Source organism: Embiotoca jacksoni, unplaced genomic scaffold, assembly GCF_022577435.1.
Source record: "Embiotoca jacksoni isolate LCO1_2020_lvr unplaced genomic scaffold, fEmbJac1.0.p SCAF_11, whole genome shotgun sequence".
Lineage (NCBI taxonomy): Eukaryota > Metazoa > Chordata > Actinopteri > Embiotocidae > Embiotoca > Embiotoca jacksoni.
Window position 1 is genome coordinate 9,443,022 of NW_027185241.1, and position 20,962 is coordinate 9,463,983.

General features: G+C 37.4%; 3 protein-coding genes across 3 annotated transcripts; all 3 read right to left on the bottom strand.

The window, feature by feature from the left end:
* Positions 1–380: 380 nt before the first annotated feature.
* Positions 381–7,554, bottom strand: LOC138194349 (casein kinase II subunit alpha-like). Its single transcript, XM_069143020.1, has 15 exons — positions 7,474–7,554; positions 6,500–6,591; positions 6,074–6,150; positions 5,734–5,862; positions 5,498–5,609; positions 5,284–5,385; positions 5,131–5,181; positions 4,966–5,025; positions 4,742–4,825; positions 4,517–4,627; positions 4,283–4,384; positions 2,573–2,673; positions 1,697–1,845; positions 1,478–1,567; positions 381–1,235 (listed from the first exon to the last, which is right to left on the bottom strand). The coding sequence occupies exons 4-15, from the start codon at positions 5,832–5,834 to the stop codon at positions 1,120–1,122; spliced, it is 1,179 nt and encodes a 392-aa protein (XP_068999121.1). The 5' UTR covers positions 5,835–5,862; positions 6,074–6,150; positions 6,500–6,591; positions 7,474–7,554; the 3' UTR covers positions 381–1,119.
* A 3,841-nt stretch (positions 7,555–11,395) lies between these two features.
* tyrobp (transmembrane immune signaling adaptor TYROBP) lies at positions 11,396–12,670 on the bottom strand. Its single transcript, XM_069139758.1, has 5 exons — positions 12,613–12,670; positions 12,472–12,492; positions 12,229–12,372; positions 12,058–12,125; positions 11,396–11,948 (listed from the first exon to the last, which is right to left on the bottom strand). Exons 1-5 carry the CDS (start codon positions 12,647–12,649, stop codon positions 11,892–11,894), a joined length of 327 nt encoding a protein of 108 aa, XP_068995859.1. The 5' UTR covers positions 12,650–12,670; the 3' UTR covers positions 11,396–11,891.
* Positions 12,671–14,100: 1,430 nt separating this feature from the next.
* hcst (hematopoietic cell signal transducer) lies at positions 14,101–17,250 on the bottom strand. Its single transcript, XM_069139785.1, has 5 exons — positions 17,047–17,250; positions 16,467–16,545; positions 16,252–16,272; positions 15,899–16,033; positions 14,101–15,510 (listed from the first exon to the last, which is right to left on the bottom strand). Exons 2-5 carry the CDS (start codon positions 16,510–16,512, stop codon positions 15,467–15,469), a joined length of 246 nt encoding a protein of 81 aa, XP_068995886.1. The 5' UTR covers positions 16,513–16,545; positions 17,047–17,250; the 3' UTR covers positions 14,101–15,466.
* Between the last annotated feature and the right edge of the window lie 3,712 nt (positions 17,251–20,962).

Consider the following 20,962-nt stretch of genomic DNA (forward strand, 5'->3'; position numbering starts at 1 on the left):
TTGGACTCTTGATCTTGGGGACGTTTACATGTGTAATGGCAGGAGTCATTTATGTAATTCTAACTCGAGTCTACCCTACAGGACCAACCAGGATCTTTTCTGACACTGACTGGATTGAAGTTTTGTTTTTTTTAGGAGGATTCACTCGCCACTCTACTGCAATTAGTTACAGCCCAATATTGGACAGTACTAAGAGAATAAAGTGTTGTGAATGTGGTTCATTCCAACACATTTAGCTTGTACCCCTTTTTCAGCTCCAAATACCAAACGCTGTGTGAGGGATTAAAAACATGTGCATTTTCATTTACTCGCGCTTTCGCACTCATCTATACAACGGGTGTAAAAATATATTGCTCAATAACATGTCGGTGCCTGCAAAACACTGTTTAAATTGTTTATTTTTGAAGTTGTTTTTTTGTAGGTGATGACTCCTCCCAACATAAAACAAAAAAGTTACAAAATTGTCTATGTAATCAAAATCATGTGTAAGAGACTTCATAAAAAACAAACATGAACACATACATACACATACAGAAGTGAAAGTAACATAAAATTGGCAAACTATTGACCCTGTGAAACTCAGCATTGGGTGCATGCAACCTGACAGTAACTGTAGAATATCTACAAAAGTCCAATTAAAGAATGATAGCATCTAACAACTTCAAAACACCAACAACTCCTGCACATTACATGGTGTGCATCCAGCGAGCACTGTTAGGCGGGGCACACCAGATTTCCTGACTCTGTTTTGTGAAGTCGTGAAAAGGTTCACAGTGTAATACAGCAGGATCCCCATCAAACAGTTTCAAGCAAGACTGTATATTTGGAACATACAAAATAAAGTTTATTATCCATTCTCTTCATGTCTACATCTTATTAGAGTTTCTAGACAATGGCATTGTCAAATAACACACCCAAATTAATTCTAATAATCCTGACAGGTGCAACAATACATTTCTGTCAAGTCCAGGTGTCAAAATATAATTGAATGTGAAAAGCAATTTAAATCTTCTTCTTTGTTATTTTCAACATAAAAAGGGGAGCCATGGCCCTGGGCTGCAGTGAGAGCTAGGCAGGACATGGCCATGAGCACACATAAACACAGGTGAGGAAGTGGCTTCAGGGCTGGGCCCCGGTGGCTGCAGGGACTTGTGTGGCCAGAGTGTTGGGGGCAGAGATGACAGGTGATCCAGCAATGTTAGCCAGTGGCTGTGAGGAGGACATTGAGGTGATGCCTAGGAGAGACGGGACACTCGTTCATCACATGGAAATGCTCGTATTTACATGTCATCACGATAAAAGTTAGAGCTATAACTATATTTTTCTGCCATTTTCACATGTTCATCTCACCATCTCTTGGCTGAAAAGAAAACTACTCTGTAACTACAGATATAACTTTCTTTCTAATCTATCGGAATCAGATTATTTCTTTGACTCTAAAGTTAAATAATGCCAGGACGACTAAAAGATTACCTACCGGCCATCATACTTGAGGAGCTGACTGGAGTGGAGCTGGCAGCCATCCCTCCAGGAGTGGCCCCCCTTCCCTGATCTTTGACGATGGGATCTGAGAACAGAAGCGAATGTGAGCACCTCATAAACCGAATCCAGTTGTTGACACATTAAATAGACTGCAATGTATTTCGGCAAGAGGCAGTACAATCAAGCAATGAGTGAGGGGAAACAGCCAACTTACAGAAGTAGGGATGATCCATGGCCTCTCTGGCTGTGAGGCGGGCTTGATGGTCGTAGCGCAGCAGTTTGTCCAGGAAGTCTAGAGCCTCTGTGCTGACCAGGTGCTGGTTCTCACTGTGCACAAATCTCTCCCACCTTTTGCGGGAATGTCTGAAGAGAAAATATCAGTCCTTAAGTGTTGATGTTGGGAATTCATTCACCAAAATAATCAGTAGTTGCTGAATAAATTCCTAATAATCTTCCCCCAAAAAAGAAGAAAGAAGCTGCATCTAAGGTTGACTAACTTAATCCAATAGTGGAACCAGAGTCTCTTTTATCCAAATTCTGAAGGTAATTGCCTTATTTTCACAAGTAAGAACGGAATAGGCGTCGATCTAAAAGCCCCGGAGCAAATTCTTCGGGCTCGTCCCTGGGCCCGATCCGGTTCACTAAGAACAGACTTAGCAGCTGACCCAAACACAACACACACAGTGTAAAGCAGATCTTATCATGGCTTGATAGATCATTCGCAAGTTGTCCCTCTTAGCCCCATTCACTTTCAGCCAAAATACAGACCATGAAGGGATGCTACTTATTTTATCACACTCTGAAATGATTTTATTCTACACGAGTTTTTATAAATTAACTTATAATCTGTCCACACACCCACAACTTTTAAGACCATGACTCGCTCTCGTGGACTAACATACATAGAAAGTTTTAAAGCAGAAATCTTGAATCCCCACTTGTCTGCCGACTGAACAACCCGGCCGAAGGCCTCATGACTTTGACAGAACACATGACTCATATATTTCTCCCTCCAGATGCCACCACCATCCACAAATAAATTCAATGCTACGGTTACTATATTGAGGTCAAGCAGCTAGAAATGTTTTACCTTCCCAGAATGTCATTGAACCGCGGATCCAACTCAATGTTGTACTTGTCAATGTAGTCGTACAGGTCCTCTGTGCCGAGTACTTTTGCAATTCGCACAAGCTACAAGAAAAAAAGAAACATTATTTGTCAATTAAATGAGCAGTTACTATAGGTGTTTGTTTAACAATGGTGTGTACTGTATGCATAAAGTAGAAACTGTGGGAGGCTAGAGATGTAGAAATAAACATTGTTACCATCAACAATGCACAACTTTCATTTAATATCTGTAAACTTTGATAACATACGGTTTGTTTTACTCTAAAACTTAAGTGAACCAGAGGACTTCCTCCTGTAACTGGTAAATCATGTTTAACTGCCTATAGTCGTGCAAAATCAACATTATCACAAAATTGTCCGAAAATATAAAATTTTGTGTTGTTTAGAAAAAAAGCAAACATTCCCTCATTTAGAAAGCAAAGTTTAGTTTGATATTCCATCTAATACAATAACAATTGTATAATAACTAGAAAACAGTTTTCCCGATTACCAGAGAAACAATCATTCATGTAGAAGAGGATGGAAGGGAAAAGAAAGCCTGAATGGAAACAACTGGAAATGCCATGTTGGATGTTCCAGTTGAAACTGATTTCTGGATGCCACCATACATTAATTTGCTAATTGACCCTTTTTCTCTTCTGTTTGTTTTTTTAGTAGCAAAGACCTGCATTAAAACATGAAGGTAACATTAGCCGGCGGTTTATCTCAACAGAGTGGAGATGCTGGTGATCACGGCACATTAATACTATGAGTTTGTTAACCTGATAGTTCTGAAGCAGGACCTCCATAATTTGTATCCAGTAGTTTGTGAAAAAGTCGGTGTAAAATTGTGTAAATATTGTGAAAGAACAATCGACTAACATTTTATATCTTCTGCTCCTCGTCTCATTTTCACATTGTAGCTACAGGCTGTGAAAATTAATCAGACTAGCTTATTCAATGTTTATGTTGGTTACATTTTCTTTCAACCCCTAAAAACTAGAGTATTCCTGGCTTTTTTCTCCCATCAACAGGTGGTCACATATTAAAACTGAGCAAATAAGCAAATGATGAAGAGATTCAATAAAGTATCCAAAAGGATTTAGGAATGATAAGAGGATTTGATACTCAATTGAAAAAAAAGAGAAAAAAGAAGCTAAGCAATCCCCGTTCTTTTTTCTAAAATAATTATGTTTATCCATCTTATTTTATGTCTACGTATTTGTAAATGTTTTCATATTGTGTGCACCTTTTTTGTTTCTATGCTGCTGTGACGACTAAATTTCCCCACAGTGGGATTAATAAAGTCTAAGTCTAGTGTAGGTATGGAAAGCCCATAACACAACTAACACCATGACGTGTACACTGGTCCACTCTTAGATCTGTCTGGCACCGATTTTGTTTTATATTCACTCCGCCAAACCGCTAAAAAAAATTCACAATAAATAAACCCTCATACAGTACGTGTTTAGAGTGACACAAAATCCCAGGGAGCCTAGCAGAGTTGTTATGTGGCCTAGTGGGAGAAGACAGGTCTGCCAGTGTGCAACGAAAAAAATTATGTGTTGTGAAATGTATAAAAAAAAATAAAATAAGAAGGTAATACATGGCTCTCTTTTGGCCATATGTTTTGTGACCACATCCACAAAGGAACATTAAAAACACATTAAAAAAAATACCAGATTCTTTGTACCTGATCGTAGTTGTCATGACCATGAAAGAAAGGTTCCTTCCTGAAAATCATGCTGGCAAGCATGCAACCCAAACTCCACATGTCCAAGCTGTAGTCGTACATCTACAAATTATGGCGAGAAGGACAACCATTGTTAAAAAGAAATCACATTTTCTCATCTTTAATAATATAAATCTTTTGACTCACTAGTATACTGGCCTGACTCTACATGTAGGGAAGATGTAGGAGCCTCACCTGGTAGTCTACCAGCAGCTCAGGTCCTTTGAAGTACCTGGATGCCACTCTCACGTTGTATTCTTGGTTTGGATGGTAGAACTCTGCCAAACCCCAATCGATTAGACGGAGCTGAAAGATTAAACCGACAAAGTTGAATTTATTTGCATATTTGTGTTGAGTTGGTGTCAACATCTGGTGTGAAACACGAGAGATGATGAAAATGGTCAGCATCTAATACAATACCTTTCTGTGTTCATGATCGATCATTACATTGTGTGGCTTGACATCTCTGTGCATAATCCCCATACTGTGGCAGTAATCCAGAGCCTACCAGGTGAAAAAAAAAAAAGAGAGAAAGATGTTTTAAAAGCATAAACAGGCTGTTAAACAGGTGTAACTAGATATTCATCTAATGTATCAAATATCAAACAATCAATGGAGATTAGGAACTAAAAGCTGTTTATCACCTTTAATATTTCGTACATGTAGAACCGTATGTCGAAGTCAGACAGGGTTTGATACAATTGCTGTAAAAATAATTACAAAATTATGAGTTGTAAAAAAAAAAAAAAGGATGTTTTGTATCGGTATAATACTTGAAAAATTACACGTCAACAATCGCTAATCGTCACCTTGAAGTCTGTGTTGTTCACATGTTCAAAGACCAGAGCAGGGGTTCGGGACTAAAAAAGAAAAGAGAACAACATGTACATGTGTTTATGTATGGAACCTGGTATATTTACAAATCCTGGACTGTTATACAGCAAAATATAGGATAAAATTACCACAGGATCCTTAACGATATCTAACAGTGAGATGATATTTGGGCCACCCCTTAGATTCTCCAGGATCTTTATTTCTCTCTTGATTTTCTTTTTCTTGACAGGCTGGAAACACAGACAGACTTGTGACACTTACAAAAATCTCCATTCAAATGACAAAATGTTATGACCCCTTTTATCCAGAAAAACATGCATAATCAATTGACAATTTCCATACCTTCAGTATTTTGACGACCACTTTTTCATTGTTTGTGATGTTTATGGCTTCAAACACTTCACTATATTTGCCTCTCCCCAGTTTTCTGACTAGCTGATAGTCATCTTGGTTCCTAAAAAAAACAACAACAACACACACAAAAAAGAAAAGCCTCAGTTAACAATGCTGGTATGGCTTACTCATGAAAGCATAGCAAAACAAATACAATTAACGCCCCGATTACCCTTTTGCCTTACCCCCATTCAACAACATGGGACTCATAGTCCCAGTATTCCCGAGGTCTCTGTGTGTTTACATCAGGGTAAACTCGAGAGCGGCTTGGAACAGGGCCAGACATATTCTACACAGGATTGTTTCTAAATCTCCTAAAACAACACAGAAAAACACAAACCCAGTCAGAAATTGAACTTGTCTTTGTGGCACAAATTTACAATAATGATAAAAAAACAACAACAAAAAACACAAATAGTAATCAGTACTTAATCCTTCTGGGTGGCAGTTTACCATGTTAGCATTCATTAAGATCCTTACGATATATTTATGTAATATTTATTGAGATACAAGACAGCACAATACCTGGGAGTTTCCCTCCAGGATAATGGTGACAGATGAGCTCGAACAGAAGTGGCTGAGATGCCTTTATGGTAAGAAAGCTACATGGAAACACAATGATAAAAATGTCCTGTTAAAGAGTTTACTACAATCCACTGCAATTGTTTAACATCATATGCGGAGCTGAAAATAGTACTTGTAATAAAAGTCTACCAGATATTTTATCTTGCCAATGTTTTTTACAAGATGCTGATGTGAATTAAAGTTTCAAAAGAAAATGCAAATGTTTCTAACATGCTCCAGTTGGGAGGCAACAGTAACTCAGTGAAATGCTACCGTGTTTAAATACCAACAAATATTGTAAAAAAAAATAAAAAAAATATTATCCAACAAAATCAAGCCAAACTGCACAAATGGTATCTGCTTGGTGGCGTGTGAAAATGGAGAAACCTGGATGTTAAACGGGGGCATCCAACCAGTCTAATCAGGAGGTACAGGGTTCAATACAGTCATCACTGGGGGCTACACCAAGGCAGTAACTCCTGTTGGGAGGAAGAAAAAAAAAAAAAAAGGGGGGGTTTGATTTAAAAAAAAAAAAAAAAAAAAAAAAAAAAAAAAAAAAAAATCAATAAGTCAATTAAGCAAACATGATCAAACTGTGTGAACCGACGTACGTCAACCATTTCAGCTCACGTCAAGTGAGGCTGAATTAAATTAAACCGTATACACGAGGGGGAGCATCCAGTCGACGACCGGTGTCTCCGGTACAAAGCACCCGTTCAAGGGTTGTTGTTGTTTTTTTTTTTGTTTTTTTTTTTTAAAGCCAGTTTGCCCGCTTAATACTTTTTTTTTTTTTGGATGAGAAGGTGAGTGTACGCGGGGACCCTCCGTGGCCCGGAGGCCCGCAGTGGCGCTTAAAGCAGCGAGCGATCACACGAACCGGGCAGCTGGCTGCGATGCTAGTTAGCCAGCTAGCTGTTTTAGCATCGCCGACAGCAGAGAGTGAAAAGCCGGTTTGGAAAGTCACAACTAGCTCTCGGCCACATTTTGAGACCGAAACAAGAAAGAAATAACCAGCCCGCATCAACAACACATACACAAAAAAATAAGATAAAATAATCACTCGAGTGATCGTTAAATAATAATAATAATAAACAACCGAGCTTCGGAAAAATATATTTCTTAAAGCTGGGAAAAAAAAAAAAAAAAAAAGTGCTAAGCTAACGAGCTAAGGGAGTGAAGAGCCTGACGGCTGGCGAGGCAACTGGCTGACAACGCCTTGAAAAAACACCCCACAAACACCGTGATCGGGCCGCGGGAGGACGCCGCGGCGGTGTTACTTGTTCCCGGCTTTTTCTCACATGTAAATGACTCCGTCGGCTGTTTGAAACCAACGACGATTTGCGATTAAATAACACGATTACCTCTCAAGCGTTGTTGGGACGTCAATATGGCGATGCTCGAGATCGGGAGCTTAGTGCGAGCAGCCTGTCCGGCAGAGGGCGCTCTCTCTTTTTTCTTTTTCTTTTTCTTTTCCTTTTCGTGGGGAGGTTGTAGCTCCCTCTGCCACCAACAGGTCTCATTCAAACAGAAACTTTTTTTTTTTTTAACCGCGCGGGCCTCTCTACGTGAAATGGCAATGTTTTAGTTCAAATAAATAAATAAAATAAATTTAATAAATAAATAAAAAATTTAATCTCATTTGAGTAAACCAACCCCAAACTCACGGTTAATTTCCACAGGTGTCATTGCACGTTTGACCACCGCGGGCTCCTTTCACTCTTGGTGGTAAATATGATTTAGTGCATCAGCATCATTTAAATGTTTTCTGGTTGTTGTTGTTGTTGTTGTTTTTATAACAGTGGAAGTAGGGTGAAGTCAACAAAAAAAAAAACACTTTTGGTGGCCACTTTTTGGTAAGATTACTAAATAGCCTATATGAGATCTATTGATATTTGTTAGACATTGGCATGGGTCTCCTAAATATTTATTTGTTAAAAAAAATGTGATAAAGTAGCCTATAATTGTTTTGGAAGTGTATAGTATCGGCAGGTTCCCTCTTGAGGTATGACATAAAGCTCAGGTAAAGTGAGTCAGTTCATAAAAGGCCTTTTTCCACAAAAAATCAAATGTTTTTTTTCAAATTTGAAACTTTTATTTGAAAGATCCTGTCAAAATATTGTACATGTTTTACTTTGTTGGTAAGCCCACTTACGATTGCTTATTGTAGCAACAATGCAAAATCAGTTATTGTGATTGGCTGTAAAATCTCAAAGGGCTATGATGTTCTGATGTTATCTGGCCCATTTTACTTGATGGCCCATTTTAGCTAACTCTTCCTGACATGAATCACATAAGATTGCAAATCAAATGGTTTCCCCTAATTACTGCAGTCTGGCCCTCTTCATGACCTGACATATCTATCAAAGGTAATTTCTATAGATAATGTTCAGTAGGGCCTGTTTTTAAAGGGGCTTTTGTTAAGCAAAATGAAGGGCCACATGGCCAATGTGCCATGGTAAATGGACAATAGTGACAAAAATACAATACATGTTCTGTGGCATTATTCAAAAGGCTAACTCAGCCACAGAATAACCACAGAGGCATTTTTCCAAAATAAACAGCCACCTGTAATCATCAGAATAAAGGGAAACACTCATCACTTTTGAGTTTGAGTGCTAAGGACAATTGTTTTTATGTTGAACGGAAATGAAAAGGCCTTTGTAAACGTATAAGAACCTTGTTGCTCCTCTGAATGCAAGTCACACATTGCTCAGCACAGAGAAATAGTCTTTGACTAAAACTCAACCTGATACATCTTGTCAGAACCCATAATTAACCAGAACAAAGCCTATTAAAGAGCAGGATAAAGTGGCAGAACATAAAAGCCCAACTGCACTCCAGCTGACAAACAGGACAGAGCGGAGGACCAAAGTCAACAATGAAGTTGTAAGTTGTGAGTTACATTTTTTTTTAATCACATTGACGTGCATTTTATTTTTCTTGCTTTATATAAAATATCGTGTTGTATATCAGTTTTATTACAAGCATGCATTTCATACGTAAACCTTTAATTAACAGTGATTTTATTTATTTCAGCAGTCTGCTACTGCTTCCATTTGCAGCTGTGGTAGTAACAGCCCCAGTCAGAGGTAACCACATTTTAAGAGAACAAATGATCAAATGTTGTTGTGAACTCACATCATTTTGTTTTGAGATTTTAAGATTTATTTGACAGGGCAGCAAGGATAACACTTTTTCTTTCTTTTCAAGTCCGAAGAGAAAATGTGTTAAGCTTTCTAAAAGGTGAGATTTATCATTTAAGTTCATTCGATTTTATGTTTGCAAACTAGTGCTTGTACTGCTGTTTGAATTGATCATATGACTTGTTCACTCCTATTTTTATAGATGCACTTGGCACAACTACTAAAATGACCATACCTGCAAATATCACAGGTCTGTGATTCGATATGTAGCTTAATGGCATATCCAGATCGAGTTAGTTTAAAATCAATAGGTCAAATTATATCCAATACTGACAGCTCATCTGTCCAGATCCTCAAAGTACATTTGGTTCCCTAACAAAGTAAACATGAGATCACAAAAGAGAACAGAAACATACAGCTGCCTCATTGTGTTACTTTATCGTTTACCTTAAATGTTCATACTGTAGTGAACATTTATGACATTATCTCATTGTTACACTACAGGGATTTTTACCACACATTTTCTCATATTTGCAGCGTATAGCATCACTCCAAGTCAACCTGTGAAAGAACCAAATTCTCAAGGTGGAGTTCTGATTTTTATAGAGTACCTAAAAATACACAATTGTACAGTGAGTTATAAATATAGCCTATTTATTATTAAATATTTAGAAGTAAAAAATGCTTAATTTCCATTTAAAATTGTTTTTTGATTTCGGATCTTTGACAGATTTCGTTTTAAATCGCAGCCAACACATTTGCAGATAGGTCAGAGGCCAAATCTACAGAGAGTTATAACACAAATGGATTTCCAGGTATGTAGGATTTATATTTCATACAAATGTAGAACATATATTTAATTTGATACAAATTTATACAAAATATTTTTCAATGTTTCAGAACTCAAAGTATAAAAATGGAGGTGAAAGCAGAAGCACGGGTCCATAAATCTAAGTTCTAACATTTATTGATCACTGTGTCTGTAACAGGGCAGATAACATGTTGAGACAGATGAGCAATAACGTCCACTCTTTCCAGATGCATTCAAAGACACCAACAGCCATGAGATCACCTTTCCTGATGATGTGGCAAAAGATGAGGCTCTGTTGAGGAGGACAACAGGAATGCGCAAAGAGGACATGCCGCTGATGGATACAACCAGCAGACTGATTCGGGACCATCTGAGCCGAGAGCACAGATGATCAAGGGGAACGTCAAGCAAGCAGAGAATGGGCTGATCCTAATAGTGAGGAAGGAGTGATGTTGAAAACTCAAGAGGCTAAAGATTTGTCAGGCCAACGTGCCATCTGTCCATGTGTGCCTCACAGTGGCAGTCAAAGCATACATTTCCAAAGACAGGCAACACCAGGAAGAGCTAATGGGATAGATGGTATGTTGGCCTCTGGCCAAAGCAGAGGAGTGTTGGATAGGGATAGTTTGGAGGACAACTATGGCAAACTGGCTGCAGTGGGCAACAATAAACACACAGACGGCAATGGTAAGACCAGATTATATATTACTTAGAAAAATAAATATTCCTGGAAATATGCTGTGAGCAATCAAAGGCTGTACAATGCATCTTATTATTCCCATAGAAACCAGAGAACACATCAGCTCTGAAATGTATCCAGTCGGTAACAACTGATTTTTCTTCCTCTTGCGAATATTGTAAATACACTGTTTGATTTCCACATAAATATAGTGACTGTTTTCTACAAAGATCTGTCATTTCTTGTGATCCTGTACGTGTTTCAGCACCTCAAGCACAGACACCCAGCAGCTTGTCTCTTCCAGCCATGAGTCAAGCATCCTGATGATCAGCTGGAGGTCTGTTTCCTCTGAATGACAACATTTTCTGCATATACTTGTATCCACCATACATGTCTAAGGAAACCACTTGTGACATAATGAATCTCAAAATTCCTCATATGTCACTCTCATCTAATTAAAGGATGAACGAGTTTTCTATATCTTGCTTGTCATTCATCTGTTATGTTTAACAATAGTTTCTGCTCTCTTTTTTCAGATTTGATTCCTTCCTCCGTGAGTCAAGGGCTGCCATCTGTTGACTCATAGGAGGCAGACAGGCTTCTGGGAGTTTTTCATCCAAATTTAGATTTTTACATGCATTTCTTGTTATCTAAGCATGTTAACAAATGTAAGAAATAAAGAGGTTTTGACAATTTTGTGTTGGGTGTACTCGTGAAAGCCAACAGAGTAAGCTGCTGGAGTGTGATGTTTGGTATGAAGATGATGGTATGAAAAATGTAATCAGAAACGAGCACAACTACTTTTGATCACTTAAAGCATAATCTACCTGCGTTTGTAATTAGTTTTTTTTTTATATATATATAGTTTAATTTCAAATGAGTTAAATACATATTTTAAGACAGTTTAAGATTTACAAAAAACTAGAACATGATGGGGAAACATCACATTCAACGCAACACAGTACTCACTGAATAAAACATAAATCAATTCTATGCAACATATACACATTGTAGGTTATTATCTTTAATACAGCAGGGGTTGAAGTGTGTGTAGAAGACTGTTTGATATTAGTTTCTCAAGGTATAACCAGATAATAACAGACATTACTTTTTTATATATCGTTTTACAGTTTCTATTTTATAGTTTCATTTCCTAAAGTGCTGAAGCTCACTGTACACATCTGACTGGACTCCATGTAACTCCTACAAAAAAGGCAAAGCAGTTCATCATTGCAACATAAATAATATTACACATTTCTTTGGTCATATTTAGTGTCTTTTGAGGCTTAAAAACAAAATAGTCCTTTTTTACCTGGTAGGGAGATTCTGTCACCTCTGTTGCCATTTTCTTTGAAACTGATGATGGTAGATTTCTTTTACCTATCAAGAGTTTAAAAGATGTCACGTTACTTCGACCCATTTGCCACATCAACACCTAGCCCATCAATAACTTAGCAGCAATACAAACAGATTTAGTGCTCACCATCATGAGAATCCCAGTCCCTCCTTCTCCTGTGGTGAGTTGCGAAACAGAACACGGAGATAATGATGAGGATGGTGAAGATAATATCAGAGGCAATTATGCCCATTACTGACCCCATGTTTATCAAGTAACAGGAACCACATTCTGTGGAAAAAAAGATATAGGATTGAAATACATAACCAAAACACACAACATCATGTTCCAGTGTACCACAGGAGCAAAAGATTTAGGAAAGCTAGGTACCTTGTTGTCCTTCTGATGATCCTGCAACAGAAACAGTCAATAAAACCTCAGATGATAATAACAATAAAGAGTGTGCCTATGTTTATTTACTACTGTATGACTGCTATAATCGTTCCCTGCTAATATACATGCAACACTCACCAAACAACGAACCCACAATACAGAGAGCGTTAGACATCTTCCAAATGTTGGTTTCTGGTCGACGAGGAAGTGAGAGGAAGAAACTGAGGGCCACAAGTCCTTCTGCTCTCTTTCGAATGGCGTTGTTGTCACTCCCATAAACACAATTTTGGTGGCTAGAGAGTGTTCACAGATGAAAAACTGTCCACGGGCGATATTGTCAGTGGTGTCAAGGTTTGTCAGCATATGAGTGATGGGAGGAGGAGGGAGTCCACTGAGAGAACAGGAAGCTGTTTTTTCTGTTTTGTGTCTCATGTCACATTCACGTGAGGATTGCTGGTCTCATATAAAAAGAAAATATTTTGCTGTTTTTTTTTTTACTGTTTAATCATATATTGTCTGTTTAAATCAAAGTATTCAAGTTAGACCTAGATAAAGAGCTGTATAAGGTTTGTTTCATTATACTTCCAGTTTCTGCTGAAATACATGTGATCATATCTTCAAATATAGCGTTTCCCCTTAGCCTGTGGTTTGGTGCAGGCGGTTGGCCACAGTTACTGCTACCTATACTCTGTGAGCCATTGTTAAGCCACCGGTTTATCTCTAATGGTGCCCCTTTCAGCAAAATGAAAGAACACCACTATTTTGGTCAATGAGACATTCATTTTTCATGATGTTCAAGTAACAAAATGATTGAAATGGATAAATCTACAAAATGCAGCAGATACATACAGTGTGTATACTGACCATCAACAACAATAATCTTGATTTATATTATCTTAAATTAGTTATGACATCAACTGTATAAATTTCATTAGAATTAAAAGCAAAATTCAAAATAAACAAATGAGATGAATTAGTTAAACAAGATCATTATGTGAAATCATACACAACTATTGTTAAATCCAAAATCAATGTTGGCCATTTAAAAGAAAAAAATAAGGTAAAAAAGTAGAAAGTAGAAAATAGCTTCTCGGGGCAGATTATTGATATTCCCCAGAATCATCTCTTCTTTTTTTTTTTTTTTTTATCAAATACTGTGGGAGCAACTGAAAATGCAGAAATATAATACGTGGAACTTTAGAATATGGGTTATGTTTTTTAAAAAAAAAAAATTTTATAGTGGGTTTTGCAGCAGCAAGACCAATTTGAGCATTTGGACTGCATTTCAATCAATATTAATAAAGCAAAATTCATAAAGGGCTCATGAATTGTAACTAATGGTTTCATTTTGGCCAATTAACCAATTAATTATACTTTTTTTAATAGCCTAAGTAATAAACCATTACTGAGAACTTTAGGGTTTCCAAGCTGTGAAAAATCCCTTTAGCTCACAATTCTCTTTTTCTGACAGAATTCTTTTTTTCTTCTTAGTTTATCATGCATTTTCCTATTATTGATTGGTTAACATCACAATTTCTCAAAAAGAGCTGGGCTTTTGGAAAACATTTGTTAACATTTACAATGAAAACACAATAAATAGTTTTAAAAAATTACCTATTAATATTTATTGCACAGATCTGATGTCTAATTAAGTAAAGCTCATGACCTTTATTTAATGACTTAACAATTAATGACTAAGCAGCCAGATTTATTTCTTGGAAGTCTTTCTAATTAATATATTATCGATGAAGAAACAGCTATAATTAAACAGGGGACCTTACAAATACAGCAACCATTTTAAACCCACAGGCAAACAGGACACTAACAGTTCTGTTACAGAAAATTCAGTATCTATTAAACCAAACACGGCAGCTGTATTTCACAAGGCTAAAGACCAGAGACTGCACTAAACTTCACATTTTGTGAGGGTTTAAACAACACAGCGAACTTGAAAAGGAGGTGGATGAGACAGATAGTATGCAGATATTGAATTAGCTTTGGTCATCATTTTGTGTGTCTTTGCCTGAAATAGAAGATCGCAGTTTCACCGCAACACATAGCTCGAACATCCTGAATCTAATCAGGCCTTTGGTGTTACAATGCTCAAATAACACTGAAGTACAGCATTTTAAAATAGACAAAAAGGAGAAAGAGAAACTGAAAAACATAGCCTATTGAAAACATGCACCAATCCACATCACTAAAAATAGAATATAACTGATATAGTTTTTTGTTTTTTTTAAACTGTTCTTCTGTCAGTAATGTTTCAGTCCATTCAACAAAAGTCTCATTGCTGATATAGAAGTGCTTTGCCCATTTTATTAAGCTGTAAATAAAATTTCATCATTTATTTTCTTTTTTTCTTGTTGAACAAAGGGTTTGTCAAAGGCTGCATCGATTGTAAAACATCTCCAAAAAAATAATTAGGTCTGCACTTCATTTCACATCTCATCAATACTTGATACTTGAAATCTTGATGATTTAAAGGTAACATCTTCAGAGCCCCTTAACATATCTGATTAGGAATTTTGACATGAAAATCGAACTGCAGAGTGTGCTGTATGGATACAATGGCAACAGGATATGAATGTAGATAAGACAGCTATTTTTACACAAGGCAGCTGGAATAGTTTGACACACTTTAAGTATCTTCTAAACCATTACGTTTTGTAAAATAATTCACATTGTGACTAAGTGTAAAAGTCCTTTTGTAAAGGTTCAAAGCCTTTTCAGAACTGTGCTATCTAATTGTTAAAGTAGCAAAAGTCAGATGACCTTTAGTTTTTTTGTCATAGGTTTTCTATGACTTCAGAGTTTTTGTAAGTAATAAGTATGTGCAAGACACTACTTGTGATGCTTACAAACATTTTTTTTAATGTAAGACAGTTAATCTTTTATAACATTTTATAATATTAAAAAACAAAACAGAATTTTTTTTTTAATTTTTTTTTTTTTACCACAGCCACACATAATTTACTGCATCACCTTCAGATTAGCTCTTGCAGTTGGCCCGGACGTTCATATACACTTTGTTGGCTGTAAAGAGATACGAAGAGAGACAGAAAAAGAGAGAATTTATTATTTGAAAATATATGTGCATATTACCAAATGTACAAATACCTTCATAAGAGAGTGTGATAATATCATGATATTTAGTCCACAGACAGTTGTGACAATGATACATGAGCAATCACATAAAAATAAAAGTAGCCAAAATATTTGACAAACATGTGAGTCAAAAATGTATACAAAAATATAAGCTGTGCATCATATTAAAACAGGAGTGGAAAAAAAGGGCACAAGCAATTCTGAAAGAAATAGTGAGCCCTGAGAAAACTCTTAAGATCCAGTGCAGACCACAACAACAACAACAACAACATATAATACTGCAGACACAGAAAAATAAGTAATTTCAGTGCCATACCATTTTCTATCTTCTGACGACGAAAGCTGGCACATCGGTAAGTAACCACAACGATGATAAGGGTCAGCAACAAATCTGCAAAGATGATGCCCGCAATTGTCCCAGGTTCAATCCTGTAGCAGGACACATGGCTGTCTGACAAACACAGAGACAGTTAATGAACACACAGACAAAAATGGAGAGGGATGGAGGAGAGAAATGAACGAAGACATGATTGGAAAATCTGATTCATCAGGTCTGGTTGTCTAGTTCTGCATTTGTATTTAAAATATTTCTAACTTATGGCACTAATCAAAAACACATTTTCAGAGTTGTGTGTCTTGTTTCGTCTTGTCTCGTTTTGTTGTACATACCTGTTAGAGCCACAGCCACGTCTTAGAGAAAGAAAAGAAACAAAAATGAGCAACAAAGTTGAAACCTTTTTGCTGAATATATTCTGCAGCAACACCTCTGTCAGTTGACTTTCCATTGTGCAATGCAATTGTGGTTTCACTTTCCTGTGCAAGACCCCCTTAATCTTGAGTGTGTGTGCAAAGCGAAGAGAGTAAAGAGATGACATTATACTCACTGCAAAAAAGAAATAGGGCAATACTGAAGAATTTGTCACAGGCCATTGCTAGGTGTACGTGAACTCAATTATGTTCTTTCTGAAAGACAAACAGAGATCAAATAATTTACATTTTTCAAAGATGTAGAAATGTATTCAATAATAATTCAGAGCTGTATCTTTCAAGTTTCACTGTATTTGATTTCAACATCGAGGATAAATCATCTAAACTGTTTGAGACGGTGGAGTTGACCTTCTTTCATCTGAACCAACAACTGCATAACAACGAGTCAGAAGTTTCTGCGTGGGCGTTTGATAAAGAAGAGATGAATAACGAAAATGGGAAATCCCCAATAATGATCTAAAATTATGAAAGTATTAACAATATTAAGATCTATCAAGTGTATTTAAAGTTGCACATTTTGTATTCAGTTATAAAATATGACTGAGCTTCCCCCAGTTATTTGAGGATATATATTTTTGTTTTAATCTAAAGCTACATACAAAACTATTTTAATGTGATCTGACAGATTTGATTACCAGAGCTTAAAAAAATGTAGTGCAAGGAAGAGAAAGTCTGTGTGACTCAAGATCCTCATACCTGGTCTGCTCAAGTTGATCTGCACTCTGCAATCCAAACGATGTTAAGACTGTAGTTTCCCATTAGTTTCCACTCTTGAGAGCTGACGTCAAGTTTTCGTTTTTCTAACTTCCTCTGCTGGACTGCGACACCGTCTGTTTGGTTTTGTGTAAACAACACGGGTTGGCAATTTCATAACTGCAGATTTCATCCTCCTATTTATAGATGGTTTAACTGTGACAGAGAAAATATAGATTTTCATATAATAGAGTTGAGTGCAGTGTAATGTCCCTGTTGAGAAATGTTTCTGTCCCAAAAAACTAAATAAAATATTGACAGACATGCATTTTTGTGCAGTACCGATGGTAGATGCTAATGATGATATTAGTTGGCAATGCTGTGTAAAACAAAACATTCTCTCATGCAGGTTTAGTATGTGTACAGATGGAGTAAAGATGTCTGTGTTCAGAGCATTTTGCAAACCACTCTATGCTGCACACTTGTGGTCAAACTACAGAAAAACAAGCTTACAGAGGCTTCATGTCTTCCTGTGAAATGATGCCATGAGAATATTACTTAAGACCTACAGCTGATGGTGTGGTCCAAGTGAAATGGTTGTGGCTGAAAAATACTTTACAAGCTGTTCTACGAAATCTCATTTAGAGGTTTATTTGTTGGCTTATTAGTTCTGTAAAAAAAATGGTTTTCTTACCAAACAAAAGGTTTTGTACAGCTGTGGAAACATCTCTCTGTACATCTATTTCTTTGTAGGACACTATTCTTTTGAATAAAGCATGATCTTTTCTGTGCTTTTCTATTCTATTTAATGTTTTGTCTTTTATCTGGAACATGAGTCTGTAATAAATAATGTTTTGATAGATTTTCTTTTTCATAAAACACATTAGAAAAGACTACAAAATGTGTTATTCAAATACATTGAGTATAGACACATATCACATACATAATATATTTTACATGCCTAAAGTTTAAAATGCCACAGTTCTGTACACTAAGTCGAGATCTATGTCTTCTGTAACAGGCCATACATTAAAACTAAGTGAAACTAAAAAGAACACAAGCTTCATCTTCAGGGCCTGTTGACTCAGACGCTGCTCAGAGATAATCTGGAGACATCATCCAGACAGAAGGGCGATAAAGTGTGTGGGATTTTAAAATGTCACCGCTGAGCTCATTATAACACATAACTCTGCTGACTCTTTGTGGTCGGACACCTTCAACAGCAAACTTGCATTTTACTCAATACACAGATACACTTAAAATAACATTCACTGAAGTAATAAACCCGACTGGACTGACATAACAACTGCACTATATAAGAAAAGACAGAACATCATCCCTGATGGTGAACCCCATGCGGGACACTGGCAGCACTGGACAGCTCTTTCAGTGACAGCTGGCTTCACCCGCGGTGTGTGAAGGAGCGATACTGTGGGTCCTTCCTTCTTACTACTTTCAGACTTCATAATAAACTCTGCACACAGTATGAGCTACCACACACACCTAAACTGACAAATTCACCTCTGCATTATCAATGTGTAATGTATTCTAAATGGTGCAATTTCTTTCTTTTTATTTATTACACCTTGATGTTTGTTTATTTATTTACTACACCTTGCTTTCTTTTTCTTTCTTTCTTTTTTTTTTTTTTACTGATGCTGCTGTAACACTGTAAATTTCCCAACTGTGGGTTTAATAAAGGATTATCATCTTTTATCTTAACATTTCATTTTCTTGGACAAATTGTTCATTCACAGAATGCCCTCTTAGTCCTATTTGCAGCTCCCTAAATGTCCTCAAGGATGACGTTAAATTTTTGTGTTCATGATTTATCTGGTCATTACCAAGTTCAATACAATTCACAATATCACAGTGGTTTGCCTTCAGTTTCAGTTTCTTGCCTTTAGAGTTGACTGATTCTCTTTGCGACAGCAGAGGGAGCTGCAAGGCTTTTCACAGCCAGCAGGCTTCACATCGGAGAGATACCTTTGCCTTGAAACAAAAAAATCTCTGGTGTAGTTTCTGCTCTTTTACATTTCTGCTTTTTCGAGTTTCACTTTGTTCCTTGGACTGAAATAACATTGCAGTCAACTAAAAGGAGAAAATGTCCGGTATCATCTGAAACAATGTAGACCATTATGGGGCCAATTTTACTGATAATAATATCATGCTGTTCAAACAATGAAAAATCAACAGTTCTTATCAATAAATAGCTTCCACAATGTATGCCTTATCCATACCTTTGGAACATAAAATACACATACACACAGCCATAGTACATGGTGTAATTTAGACACCCCAAAAAACACCCATATAATCATCTTACTGTGGAAAAGAGTCTTTTTGTCTTGCTATTTCTTGTTTTTAGTTACATTCTGCTCCTTTGTTTTTTTCTATGAAAATACACAACATCGTCAGGAGACCAGAGGAAGTGGTAAGATTTTAAGATTTTGTTATTAATGTGGATTCATATGATTGAGTCCTGAATATGTCAGATATTTTTTTTTATCGTTTCGAGTCCAGTGGTCCAGAAGCAGCTTTACAGTAAGTGTGTGAAATGAATTGCAAAGCTGGAAGAATCTGTGATGATTTTGAGAAATATAGATAAATAAATAACTAAATAATTAAATAAATAGATAGATTTGGAAATGAACAAGTAAGTAAGTATAAAAAAACCGTAAAAAAACACTCACTTTTTCCTTTCGCCCTGTTGTGTTTATTTTTCCTTTTGTAAAAATGTTTTTCTCACTTCTTATTTCACATTGGTTCTTTTAACCTGTTCTACTTTTTTACGTCTCATAGCGTTTTGTTGTGTGCCAATTGATTATGAAGCAAATATTTACCGAAATGTTAGTCATTTGGTAAAAAAACCAACGCTCGCTATAACACTTTGATGTTGTTTTTGATGTGACACAAAGGTTCCTGTAAGACTTTGTCGATACTGGGAACAAAAGAAAATACATTTTTCAAATACACAATCTGCAATCCAAATCAGTAACCCAACTCTCCATCCATCGTCCGCTTATGCGGGTTCGAGTCGCGGTGGCAGCAGGCCAAGCAAGCCGGCCCAGACTTCCCTCTCCCCCGCAACATTTTCCAGCTCATGCTGGCGGATCCCGAGGCGTTTTCCTGGGTCTTCCCCGGGGTCGCCCGTCAGTTGGGTGTGCCCGGAAAACCTCCAGTGGGAGGCGCCCAGGAGTCATCCTGATCAGATGACCGAACCACCTCAGCTGAGTTCAATGCGAAGGAGTAGCGGTTCTACTCCAAATTCCCTCCTGATGTCCGATCCTTACCATATTCGACCCGGTCGAAAGCGTTCTCCATGTCCACAAAGCACATGTAGACTGGATGGGAAAACTCCAAGGATCCCCCTCAGTAGTCTTGCGAGGGTAAAGAGCTGATCCACTGTTCCACGACGAGGACGGAATCCGCACTGCTCCTCTTGAATCTGAGGTTCGACAAACGGTAGCTGGAGCCTCCTTTCCAGCACCCTGGCATAAGCTTTGCCCGGGAGACTGAGTAGTGTGATACCCTAATAGTTGGAGCACACTCTCCGGTCCCCTTTTTTGAAAATGGGAACCACCACCCCTGGTCTGCCAGTCCGTGGGTACCGTTCCCGACCCCCCGATCTCATACCCCCCTGGCGCCTTGCCACCGAGGAGCTTTTTGACTACCTCAGGGATATGGGTTCTTCCGGAGGTGAGAGTTGAAGACCTCCCGGACAGGTTCCTCCGCCGGACGTTTCCAGTTTACTCTCACGACACGTTTGGGCTTGCCAGGTCTTTCCAGCAGACTCCCCCGCTAACCCACGCATCAAAATCAAAATACAGGATTATAACATGCTTTTAATCTCAATTAAGGGGTATATTAACATATGGTGCAACACGTTTCTGTATGTTTTCTAGACCTAAAAATGTGT

What these genes read in the sequence shown, in the direction of transcription:
- LOC138194349 (XM_069143020.1), bottom strand. Translation starts at nt 5,834, where the DNA reads ATGTCTGGCCCTGTTCCAAGCCGCTCTCGAGTTTACCCTGATGTAAAC. An exon ending in ATATCGTTAAGGATCCTGTG is followed by an intron (nt 5,182 to 5,283) that starts GTAATTTTATCC and finishes TTTCTTTTTTAG; the next exon opens with TCCCGAACCCCTGCTCTGGT. An exon ending in TCGATCATGAACACAGAAAG is followed by an intron (nt 4,628 to 4,741) that starts GTATTGTATTAG and finishes TTAATCTTTCAG; the next exon opens with CTCCGTCTAATCGATTGGGG.
- tyrobp (XM_069139758.1), bottom strand. Translation starts at nt 12,649, where the DNA reads ATGTCTAACGCTCTCTGTATTGTGGGTTCGTTGTTTG. An exon ending in GGACTGGGATTCTCATGATG is followed by an intron (nt 12,126 to 12,228) that starts GTGAGCACTAAA and finishes AACTCTTGATAG; the next exon opens with GTAAAAGAAATCTACCATCA. An exon ending in TGACAGAATCTCCCTACCAG is followed by an intron (nt 11,949 to 12,057) that starts GTAAAAAAGGAC and finishes CCTTTTTTGTAG; the next exon opens with GAGTTACATGGAGTCCAGTC.
- hcst (XM_069139785.1), bottom strand. Translation starts at nt 16,512, where the DNA reads ATGGCCTGTGACAAATTCTTCAGTATTGCCCTATTTCTTTTTTGCA. An exon ending in TGCCCTATTTCTTTTTTGCA is followed by an intron (nt 16,273 to 16,466) that starts GTGAGTATAATG and finishes TCTTTCTCTAAG; the next exon opens with ACGTGGCTGTGGCTCTAACA. An exon ending in CGTGGCTGTGGCTCTAACAG is followed by an intron (nt 16,034 to 16,251) that starts GTATGTACAACA and finishes TGTGTTTGTCAG; the next exon opens with ACAGCCATGTGTCCTGCTAC.